The sequence below is a fragment of the Squalius cephalus genome (genome assembly GCF_949319135.1).
Source record: "Squalius cephalus genome assembly, chromosome: 20".
In the NCBI taxonomy this organism is placed as follows: domain Eukaryota; kingdom Metazoa; phylum Chordata; class Actinopteri; order Cypriniformes; family Leuciscidae; genus Squalius; species Squalius cephalus.
In genome coordinates this window covers 33,674,771-33,686,782 of record NC_137141.1, presented here as the reverse complement: position 1 = coordinate 33,686,782, position 12,012 = coordinate 33,674,771, and the positions used below count along the sequence as shown (strand labels likewise).

Here is a 12,012-nt window from a genome sequence, read left to right as displayed (position 1 = left end):
AGAGTACAGGAATGATAGGGAGACCAACTCCATTACATCTGCAGTGCTTCATGGGACAAGGTGTTCCTTGCAGAGCGCTTTTGTAATTGCTTGCCAAATTCTTAAGATCATCATGGGTAATGATTTTCACCAGGCATTACAGTTAAAGTAACAAACTGATAGCCTTACAAGTATAACAATTAACCTCTGTCTTACATTAGCTTAGCAGCTTTAAGTTTTATTAATTCCATAGAAAACTTCTGTACCTTTGCAAGTCCCATATAACAATGCAACCAAAGAGTTCCAGTATGGGACTTGCAAATGTACAGAAGTTTTCTCTACGGAATTAATAAAACTTAAGGCTGCTAATGTAAGACCGAGGACTGAGTCCAACTGTACCTTTGCAAGTCCCATACTGGAAATCTTTGGTTGCATTGTTATATGGGACTTGCAAAGGTACAGTTGGACTATCAGTTTCACCACATTGGCAGAATGAGGCACTTCCAATTTAAAATCTGTTAAACTAGACATGATGCAAAACGACAAGTCAGATACAAGTGTGAAGTCTCTTGTTTAATAAGCATTGCATTCAATTTCTACATATTGACTCAATGACTTTTTGTTGAGTCCTCAGAGAGAGGATGACATAAGTGGAGTGTGGAAAGAGGGAGTGTGCGGGCATGGAGTGTGGTGTTGCTCTCCTCCCCAGTTCTAACACTCTGCTCAATAAACGCTATTAGCCGTCTATTTCAAGTCCATCGTCTTTATTAAAATTAATCCACAGGCAGGTAAACCCCACACTTTACACAAGCAAGGATTGGTTTCAGTTTTATTGAAAAACTCCCTTTTGCCCTTGAACCATTACAGGACCAAGTGAGGCCTTGCCTTCCCACTGAATGCCTAGAGAGAAGAAAAAGCCAAGATAGAGCACTTGAAACAATCAAAAGAAACCTTAGAGCAAAAGCTACAAACCTCCATAGGGAGAAGCAGCAAAATCACTATCAGGACCACATGTTGAGTCACAGCAACCACAGACTTGATCGTTTCCATCAGCAGCAAACCACCTGCAACAAGACAAATACATGGAAGCTTCAACATGAGCAAAGTCAGCTAAAAAAAAAAAAAAAAATTTAATAAGTACCCATTGGCAAAGGAACAAGATTTGCGCTGAGCGTCACTGGGTGCAGAAGCAATGGTTGCCTTCAGAATACAGGTTATGTAGATCTGCAAGGGATGACAGACAAGTCACAAAACCAAAGCAGATGAGAGGAGGAGTCAAATTAACTCATGATAGTCACAGTACATACAGAAGGACTGTTGCCCTCCTGGAACATAAACGCCTCCAGCTGGAACTGGATCTTGTCAACCTGAGACCGAGGCATGAAGCGGGAGCTGGAAGCTGTAGTTTTGGCATCCACAAAGCACCTGACGACAAAAATCACAAAGAGCAACTCATGAATGTCAACTGTAGAGCATCAAGCTACTAGACCTTACCCGTGACTATGTGACAGTGGTTACAAAAAGCAACTTAAAACAGTCCTACTGCATCAAGGGCCATGACCTTACCCATAATTCTCAATGAAGGAAAATCTTGGAAGGGAGTTCACATCAGGCACTTGAGTGGCCACACAGCGGTCCACAAACACACGCAGAGGCACATGATTGTACTGCTTCACAGATGCCTCGATGTTAATAACGCCACCCAGGAAATAGGAGTATGAAGGCCTCTGATAGGACCAATCATCTTAAAAAAAAAAAAAAAAGTCAGCCACAAATCACAAGGTTGAAGGTTTATTTTACTAAAAAAAACCTGTACCAACCCATCATGATCTTCAGGGAGAACAGCAAGACTTCTTGACCAGCCTCTGTTGAAGCATAAGGGACCCATGCTGGCCTCAAGGCATCACTGCTTACACTCTGAAGCCTGCGGTTCATGAACGTACACATTAAATGGTCTCCCAGTTGCACAAGCAGTGAAGAGCCAGAGAACTTACCTTTGATAATGGCATTGAACACCAACAATTGCACCTTCGGAACGGGTAATTGGAGCAGCTGCAAGCGCCTCAGGGGTGTAGGTAAGAGAGAAGGTGTAGACAAGCTCATCCTCATTCATCTGTAAAGAGATTGTGGTTACCAAGAGGGTCATCCCAAAGACTTTACATATACCAAGGCAGTGCCCTCATATTGCTATGAATGGGAGAACGTGCTCTGTGCAATATGGTGGAATAATTCCTTAAATTATTTTTTTTTTTTCATACCACAGCTGCCATAAGAAACTCCGGTGTCGCCATATATTGTTTTGGAGACATGCACTTAAGATTAAACACGCGCAATGGCTGTTTTAGGGTAAAAACTAGCTTTAACTATTAGAGCACAAGATTTAATGTTCTTGTTTCTTAAGCACCATTCATACCATTTAATGGATAGTTCACATCAGATGTTGGCTTGAAGGGTTATTATTTAAAGGAAAGTAGTTGGAAAACTCTGGATTTCTCCCTTCAAATAGAAGGTACCTGGTCTTAGCTGCCCTGGCATTGCAATTACAGCAACTAAATGACTTTCCTTGAGAATTTGGTTATCCTCTGCCACAAATTACCCATTACGATTTATGAGTTCTTACCATCAGCACGCTGTTACAGTCCTGTAATTCATACTCAAAGATGAGCACTCTTGACTCAGGATCCTGACCAACAACAGGACATCCACCTAAAGACAGACCAGTTGGCTGGATCAACTGACCATTGCTGAAAAAGTCCTGCTGGACTTCTACAAGAACCCGGTTCTCGCCGCATTGAACTGCTACGCTGCTGGGAGTCACGGGTTGCCTCAACTGGAAGTCCACCGCCAACTCACTCTGCACCTCGGGAACAATGGGATACCTCCAATCCAACGGCTTCACTGGACCCTGCAACAGCTGCTTCTCCTGAGTGCCAAAAGGATCCTGTGCAAGGCTTTTGAAGTCGGGACCCAAAGGACTCTGAAACTGAGAAGCCACTTGCAAAGGGTTCCAGAGTCCTCGAGGAGAAAGGCCAGAACTTCTGGAAGCTGGATCTGATTTTGGCCCCATGCTTCTTGGACTATGACTGTACCTTAAACTTCCCCAGACATCAGGCAGATCAAATGCAACTACCAAAACCACCACTAACACACCTTTCAGGAACCCCATCCTAACAAACTTTGGCTCAAACACCACAACACACACCAGTACTTGGCTTTGACATTATGTACAGCTTTGAGTTAAGGTGGCTCCTCCCCTTTTACCTTAATTGATTATTCTTGATTCTCCTCTGGACCTGTAGAGTTTATGCATCTTGGTGACACACCGCTCTTCACATTTTGTCTTGCTGCTTCTCAATTCGCCTACTTATACTATGCCCTAAAAGTATGTGCTCTTTTTGTGAAGAAAAAGTACATACTTTTGAGTGTATAACAGAAAAGTAGACAAGCTTTGGAACATACTATCACATCATAAAATAGCGGTTTTAACAATCGCTCTCAATCGCTTAGTTACACTTATCCTGTCACGTAAACTGACCTGTAATTCATCTTGTCAAAGATAAAATCCTCCACATTTAATTTAGTTTCCTACTGTATCGGAGAGAAATGCAGAAACACGTTGATCTGCCAGTCGCGGGTCTTTCATGCAGAGACTCTCCTCATATTAATGCACAATGATGCATTTAATAGTTAATGGCCTAACAGATCTGTATAAAAGTTCACATTGTTGTTGATGAAATATAACACAGATAACATTACATAACTATTTAAGTCTGTGTATTTGAAAAATGTTGTATTTATTTCCCTTTAGTCAGCTTTGCCGAAACTCCTCTCAGCTAGCGCTTCTTTTCAAAATGATCATATCAGCCTTGTCACCTGACCTGAATACCGCGCACTGATTCGCTAAAACGGACGGGTTGTGTTCACCAACAACAAAGGGTGCTTGTCCGTTTCTGCTGTAAAACCTGAACTTACGATACCTTGACAGTGGACAATACCGGCTTTTGTGACAAAATGTGTTTAGGATTCGGTCAATCTTGTCAGGCGTCTATTTCAGCTGAGGAGATTAACTGGCAGACAGTATGGTGAGGAAACAAAAATGCACGCTTTGGTGGAAAAGCGTAGATAGACGTTACGTGAGGATGTGGAATGTCAAAATAAAGGTACCGTCAGAGAATGTCTAATAAGGCGAGAAGTTTCACTCTCAGTAAACTTCCAGCTTCTGAACTGGTTGCAGTTCCACTCTGGTTCCACATGAGGGCGCTCACAGGACGAGTGCAGAATGAATGGAGGTCTATGGCGCTATACCCCTCAAAATCCACTTTTCTCAGGATATAATTTTTTGTCTAGTATTTTGAATGTTGTATTCGAAAGGAGATGCAAAGAAATTACACATTGCTGGGTTTTAGATTTTTTAGAGTCACTTATTTGCTTTAAAAAGTCTTTTAAAGTGTCAATGACGTCATACACATCGTACGACCAGAGATACTGCTTTACGGCAATCCTTCAGTCACTTTGGTGCTTTCGCGCTCTGCACTTTCTTTTCTCTCGAGGCATCGACAACACAGCTGACACAGGTAAATACACGTGCTAGACGAGTTTTTGTTTTGTTTGTTTCTGGTCCCGCTTCGGATGCCAAGATGCCATCAAGCGGTATCTCTGGTTGTAATCAGTCCTTCACTGACCAATCAGCATTCATTAGCAGAATGCTAGCGTGTTTTGGGCAACAACAACTCAACCTGTAAGAAATCGAAAGGACATAAGTACTCGTTCATTCAACTTTTGACCTATAACCCATGTTGAACTTGCAAAACCTACAATCAAATCTGAGATTTCTCAACGGCAATCGGGTGAAAGAGACAAATTTAGCCGTCTAGCCCCATAGACTCCCATTCATTTTGCACTCATGGGTGATCGCCCCAGTGGAGCTCTGGTGGAACTACAACCAAAATTCGGTACAATAGGACTTAATAGGGAGTGGGCAGGCTCTCCGTAGACGGGCTCTGGTACCGTATAGCGATATTTTACGTGTGGCATTGATGCATCGTATCGTTAGATCGATGCATCGATCAAAATCGATGTATTGTTACACTCCTAGTATTTACATGACACCATTTTCAACTTTTTATGCATTTGATCATTTGTTTGATCATAAATGTTTGATCATTACATTGTCTGTTTTGTGCGTTCAACTTTTATTTTTGATTTGATTAGATTTATTTGTTTTTATTTATTTCTCTGTAGGCTACTCTTATTTTTGTGTTTTATTAGTGATTGTGAGAAGCACCTTGGGCAACAGCTGTTGCATTAAATGTGCTATATAAATAAACAAATGAAATGAAATTAAATGCATGTTCATTTTCATGGCACCATTTTCCATTAAAAGTTTGTGTGACGTTGTTCCAGAGAGGTGTGTTATGGGTGGGTTTTAGTGAAGCGCTGTGGAGCTTCTGGCCCGACAGTGGAAACACAGTGTTGTTTTGGGCCCGTTGAAAGTCCTGGCCCGCACTGGCCCAACAGTGGAAATGCAGCTATTGTTGTCATGTAAATATACCCTTAGTTCAGTTATTGGAGCTTTTGCCTAATGAGCTGATGATCTGAATCAGGTGTTAAATAAGAGAGACAAACTTTTGCTACGTTCACATTGTAATGGGCCTTTCACACAGGACGCGGTATGCGCGGCGCTGCGCTATAAAACCCATTCATTTCAATGGCCTGCGCCGCGCAAGGACGTTTTGTTGCTGCGTCGACCAAAGCGCAAGCGCAGCGGTGCGCATCATTGGCGTGCTCACGCGCACGCCGCGGTCAAAGTTCAAAATAGTTCAACTTTTGCCGCTGCGCTCTGTGACGATTACCAGCGCGGCCAATAGAATCGGGGGATCCAAACAAGCACGGAAATCAAAATGGATGAACGGCTAGTATATAATTTGTTTTTTAGTTTCAGGATTAATGTTTGAATAAATGTTTTATTGTAAAAAAGAGCTGACTTCATGATTCTTGTTTTGATTCAGATATTAACCTCTTAAGTGTCACCGGCCCACCGGTGGGCCCAAAATCATTACATATTTAAAACAGTAATATCCTATAATAAACATAAACTAATCTTGACAAACTATATATCATTTGAAAGCTTACAAACTCTAGTTTTCATATTTGGTGAATGATTTCCAAAATAAATTAGAGAGGAGCTGTAATTTATCAATTTGCAACAAGAATATTTTCATATTTATAAGGCGTGTTCAGACATTTATTTTGAAATAGCAATGAACATGAAAAATCATGAAAGAATGGATGAAACCTCAGTTTGTTTTCATGCCAAGAGTTCAAAAGATATCATCCATTCAATTATTTTAGAAAAAAATATATTAATATGTTTTTAATAACACATATGGAAATGAAGGCGCCCTTATATGGGCAGTAATGGAGTCTGGTTGTCACCTAGTGAAAATGTTTGGTACTGCGCCCAAACAAAATCTCACTGAAAGCTCATTTTTTGAGATATCAACCTAAAATTTGAAACACAACTTATTCAGATTTTTGGCTTTGATTTTCTAGCAGTTTTAGAGTCGGCCAGGTTTTAAAAATATATATTTTATATAAAATATGAATAATTACATTTTTTAAATTGTACATTTTCATAAACACAAACTTATATAACTTTTTTTTTTTTTCACTTTCTTAATTTATTTCACTTCAACAAAAATCTGCCAAATGTCTTCTTTAAAACAAGACCAATTTTACGTCTATACTCCAAAGCATTCTTTAATTACAACCATTTAAAGTCGAAATGTGCATTTTCATGTATATTTAAAAAAAGGGGGGTGACACTTAAAGGGTTAAAGTATATAAAATCACGTTGTATCTGAAGGGCAACGCTGAACCCAGCGGCAAGCGCCGCGCATACCGCGTCCTGTGTGAAAGGCCCATTAGTCCAAATCTGATTATTTGTGTATCCGGTTGGAATCTGATCTAAAATTATTGATGTCCACATTGTGTATTGCAACTAATTCAGGTCTGATTTGTGTATCCATGTGTTTCCATCTTTCACTTTCCGAAATATCTGCATTGATATCTATTGAAATTATATTGCGTTGGTGAGCATATGCTAAAAACAACATCTTATTTACAACGTGTACTAGCCACCGCGCTGGACTACTGCATCTTCTTAGGCCACAGCAGAATCATAGGAGGCTGATATGAGCAGCTTTATTCCATGCTGTCGTCTCCACTGGTCTCAAACCATGTCTTCATTATGTTGTCATTTTCTGCTCATTGAGCACTTTACAACAATCTTGTTTCTGCAGCGACTTTCAGCATGTTTCATAAAACAACGTCTGATATTTACATTTGTGGCATGAGAAAGTTACATAAATCACATGAAATCTAATCAGAGCAGTCAGATTGAAACTGATTTCCAGAAACACAACTTTAATCGGATTTTAATTAATATATGAAATGTAGCTCGAAACCCATTTTTAAAAAAAAAAAAAAAAAAAAAGTGATTTTTGGCCACACTTGCTAATTCTTTCATTCAGATAAGGACTGACAGTCTGTAAATGTGCAGATGAGTGGATCCTTTGGGCAAGGACTGAAAAGCCACTGCATTAACAAATAAGAAAGTTCTATAAAATCACTAGAAGGCTTTAAGATATCTACATTGTCATAATTTTACAATCAGAAAACTGACAGCTTCTCCAGGATAATTTAATGTCATCTAAAAAGCACATGAGTGCTAACAAATGAGACTGGAGATTCATGAAGACTGAAAATACAAGTCACACACACAAAAAAAGGTTTAGTTTTGTATAACCACTACAGCTTAATGTGATCAAACTTCAGTGGAAGCCGATTACAAACAATTGTCACAATATGCAGAAACACAGAGTACAGGAATGATAGGGAGACCAACTCCATTACATCTGCAGTGCTTCATGGGACAAGGTGTTCCTTGCAGAGCGCTTTTGTAATTGCTTGCCAAATTCTTAAGATCATCATGGGTAATGATTTTCACCAGGCATTACAGTTAAAGTAACAAACTGATAGCCTTACAAGTATAACAATTTACCTCAGTCTTACATTAGCAGCCTTAAGTTTTATTAATTCCATAGAGAAAAAAAAAAACTTCTGTACCTTTGCAAGTCCCATATAACAATGCAACCAAAGAGTTCCAGTATGGGACTTGCAAAGGTACAGTTGGACTATCAGTTTCACCACATTGGCAGAATGAGGCACTTCCAATTTAAAATCTGTTAAACCAGACATAATGCAAAACGACAAGTCAGATACAAGTGTGAAGTCTCTTGTTTAATAAGCATTGCATTCAATTTCTACATATTGACTCAATGACTTTTTGTTGAGTCCTCAGAGAGAGGATGACATAAGTGGAGTGTGGAAAGAGGGAGTGTGCGGGCATGGAGTGTGGTGTTGCTCTCCTCCCCAGTTCTAACACTCTGCTCAATAAAAGCCATTAGCCGTCTATTTCAAGTCCATCGTCTTTATTAAAATTAATCCACAGGCAGGTAAACCCCACACTTTACACAAGCAAGGATTGGTTTCAGTTTTATTGAAAAACTCCCTTTTGCCCTTGAACCATTACAGGACCAAGTGAGGCCTTGCCTTCCCACTGAATGCCTAGAGAGAAGAAAAAGCCAAGATAGAGCACTTGAAACAATCAAAAGAAACCTTAGAGCAAAAGCTACAAACCTCCATAGGGAGAAGCAGCAAAATCACTATCAGGACCACATGTTGAGTCACAGCAACCACAGACTTGGTCGTTTCCATCAGCAGCAAACCACCTGCAACAAGACAAATACATGGAAGCTTCAACATGAGCAAAGTCAGCTAAAAAAAAAAAAAAAAAAAAAAAAGTAATAAGTACCCATTGGCAAAGGAACAAGATTTGCGCTGAGCGTCACTGGGTGCAGAAGCAATGGTTGCCTTCAGAATACAGGTTATGTAGATCTGCAAGGGATGACAGACAAGTCACAAAACCAAAGCAGATGAGAGGAGTCGTCAAATTAATGCATGATAGTCACAGTACATACAGAAGGACTGTTGCCCTCCTGGAACATAAATGCCTCCAGCTGGAACTGGATCTTGTCAACCTGAGACCGAGGCATGAAGCGGGAGCTGGAAGCTGTAGTTTTGGCATCCACAAAGCACCTGACAACAAAGCAACCACAAAGAGCAACTCATGAATGTCAACTGTAGAGCATCAAGCTACTAGACCTTACCCGTGACTATGTGACAGTGGTTACAAAAAGCAACTTAAAAGTCCTACCGCATCAAGGGCCATGACCTTACCCATAATTCTCAATGAAGGAATATCTTGGAAGAGAGTTCACATCAGGCACTTGAGTGGCCACACAGCGGTCCACAAACACACGCAGAGGCACATGATTGTACGGCTTCACAGATGCCTCGATGTTAATAACACCACCCAGGAAATAGGAGTATGAAGGCCTCTGATAGGACCAATCATCTACACAAAAAAAAAAAAAAAAAATTCAAACCTTCAACCTTGCGACTGTGGCCATTATTAAACCTGTACCAACCCATCATGATCTTCAGGGAGAACAGCAAGACTTCTTGACCAGCCTCTGTTGAAGCATAAGGGACCCATGCTGGCCTCAAGGCATCACTGCTTACACTCTGAAGCCTGCAGTTCATGAACGTACACATTAAATGGTCTCCCAGTTGCACAAGAAGCAGTGAAGAGCCAGAGAACTTACCTTTGATAATGGCATTGAACACCAACAATTGCACCTTCGGAACGGGTAATTGGAGCAGCTGCAAGCGCCTCAGGGGTGTAGGTAAGAGAGAAGGTGTAGACAAGCTCATCCTCATTCATCTGTAAAGAGATTGTGGTTACCAAGAGGGTCATCCCAAAGACTTTACATATACCAAGGCAGTGCCCTCATATTGCTATGAATGGGAGAACGTGCTCTGTGCAATATGGTGGAATAATTGCTTAAATCTTTTTTTTTTTTTTCATACCACAGCTGCCATAAGAAACTCCGGTGTTGCCATATATTGTTTTGGAGACATGCACTTAAGATTAAACACGCACACTGGCTGTTTCAGGGTAAAAACTAGCTTTAACTATTAGAGCACAAGATTTAATGTTCTTGTTTCTTAAGCACCATTCATACCATTTAATGGATAGTTCACATCAGATGTTGGCTTGAAGGGTTATTTAAAGGCAAGTAGTTGAAAAAAACTCTGGATTTCTCCCTTCTAATAGAAGGTACCTGGTCTTAGCTGCCCTGGCATTGCAATTACAGCAACTAAATGACGTTCCTTGAGAATTTGGTTATCCTCTGCCACAAATTACCCATTACGATTTATGAGTTCTTACCATCAGCACGCTGTTACAGTCCTGTAATTCATACTCAAAGATGAGCACTCTTGACTCAGGATCCTGACCAACAACAGGACATCCACCTAAAGACAGACCAGTTGGCTGGATCAACTGACCATTGCTGAAAAAGTCCTGCTGGACTTCTACAAGAACCCGGTTCTCGCCGCATTGAACCGCTACGCTGCTGGGAGTCACGGGTTGCCTCAACTGGAAGTCCACCGCCAACTCACTCTGCACCTCGGGAACAATGGGATACCTCCAATCCAAAGGCTTCACTGGACCCTGCAACAGCTGCTTCTCCTGAGTGCCAAAAGGATCCTGTGCAAGGCTTTTGAAGTCGGGACCCAAAGGACTCTGAAACTGAGAAGCCACTTGCAAAGGGTTCCAGAGTCCTCGAGGAGAAAGGCCAGAACTTCTGGAAGCTGGATCTGATTTTGGCCCCATGCTTCTTGGACTATGACTGTACCTTAAACTTCCCCAGACATCAGGCAGATCAAATGCAACTACCAAAACCACCACTAACACACCTTTCAGGAACCCCATCCTAACAAACTTTGGCTCAAACACCACAACACACACCAGTACTTGGCTTTGACATTATGTACAGCTTTGAGTTAAGGTGGCTCCTCCCCTTTTACCTTAATTGATTATTCTTGATTCTCCTCTGGACCTGTAGAGTTTATGCATCTTGGGGACCCACCGCTCTTCACATTTTGTCTTGCTGCTTCTCAATTCGCCTACTTATACTATGCCCTAAAAGTATGTGCTCTTTTTGTGAAGAAAAAGTACATACTTTTGAGTGTATAACAGAAAAGTAGACAAGCTTTGGAACATACTATCACATCATAAAATAGCGGTTTTAACGATCGCTCTCAATCGCTTAGTTACACGTATCCTGTCACGTAAACTGACCTGTAATACATCTTGTCAAAGATAAAATCCTCCACATTTAATTTAGTTTCCTACTGTATCGGAGAGAAATGCAGAAACACGTTGATCTGCCAGTCGCGGGTCTTTCATGCAGAGACTCTCCTCATATTAATGCACAATGATGCATTAAATAGTTAATGGCCTAACAGATCTTTATAAAAGTTCACATTGTTGTTGATGAAATATAACACAGATAACATTACATAACTATTTAAGTCTGTGTATTTGAAAAATGTTGTATTTATTTCCCTTTAGTCAGCTTTGCCGAAACTCCTCTCAGCTAGCGCTTCTTTTCGAAGTGATCATATCAGCCTTGTCACCTGACCTGAATACCGCACACTGATTCGCTAAAATGGACGGGTTGTGTTCACCAACAACAAAGGGTGCTTGTCCGTTTCTGCTGTAAAACCTGAACTCACGATACCTTGACAGTGGACAATACCGGCTTTTGTTACAAAATGTGTTTAGGATTCGGTCAATCTTGTCAGGCGTCTATTTCAGCTGAGGAGATTAACTGGCAGACAGTATGGTGAGGAAACAAAAATGCGCGCTTTGGTGGAAAAGCGTAGATAGACGTTACGTGAGGATGTGGAATGTCAAAATAAAGGTACCGTCAGAGAATGTCTAATAAGGCGAGAAGTTTCACTCTCAGTAAACTTCCAGCTTCTGAACTGGTTGCAGTTCCACTCTGGTTCCACATGAGGGCGCTCACAGGACGAGTGCAGAATGAATGGAGGTCTATGGCG

At 40.9% G+C, this 12,012-nt stretch overlaps 2 protein-coding genes across 2 annotated transcripts; both read right to left on the bottom strand.

Moving 5' to 3' along the window:
* Positions 1-726: 726 nt before the first annotated feature.
* On the bottom strand, positions 727-3,046 carry LOC307148542 (zona pellucida sperm-binding protein 3-like; the record flags this gene model as incomplete). Its single annotated transcript, XM_079854150.1, has 8 exons — positions 727-879; positions 952-1,043; positions 1,121-1,203; positions 1,287-1,404; positions 1,546-1,723; positions 1,800-1,903; positions 1,974-2,092; positions 2,600-3,046. 8 exons carry the CDS (start codon positions 3,044-3,046, stop codon positions 809-811), a joined length of 1,212 nt encoding a protein of 403 aa, XP_079710276.1. The 3' UTR covers positions 727-808.
* A 5,408-nt stretch (positions 3,047-8,454) lies between these two features.
* Positions 8,455-10,947, bottom strand: LOC307148185 (zona pellucida sperm-binding protein 3-like). Its single transcript, XM_079853540.1, has 8 exons — positions 10,334-10,947; positions 9,708-9,826; positions 9,531-9,634; positions 9,280-9,457; positions 9,021-9,138; positions 8,855-8,937; positions 8,680-8,771; positions 8,455-8,607 (listed from the first exon to the last, which is right to left on the bottom strand). Exons 1-8 carry the CDS (start codon positions 10,877-10,879, stop codon positions 8,537-8,539), a joined length of 1,311 nt encoding a protein of 436 aa, XP_079709666.1. The 5' UTR covers positions 10,880-10,947; the 3' UTR covers positions 8,455-8,536.
* Between the last annotated feature and the right edge of the window lie 1,065 nt (positions 10,948-12,012).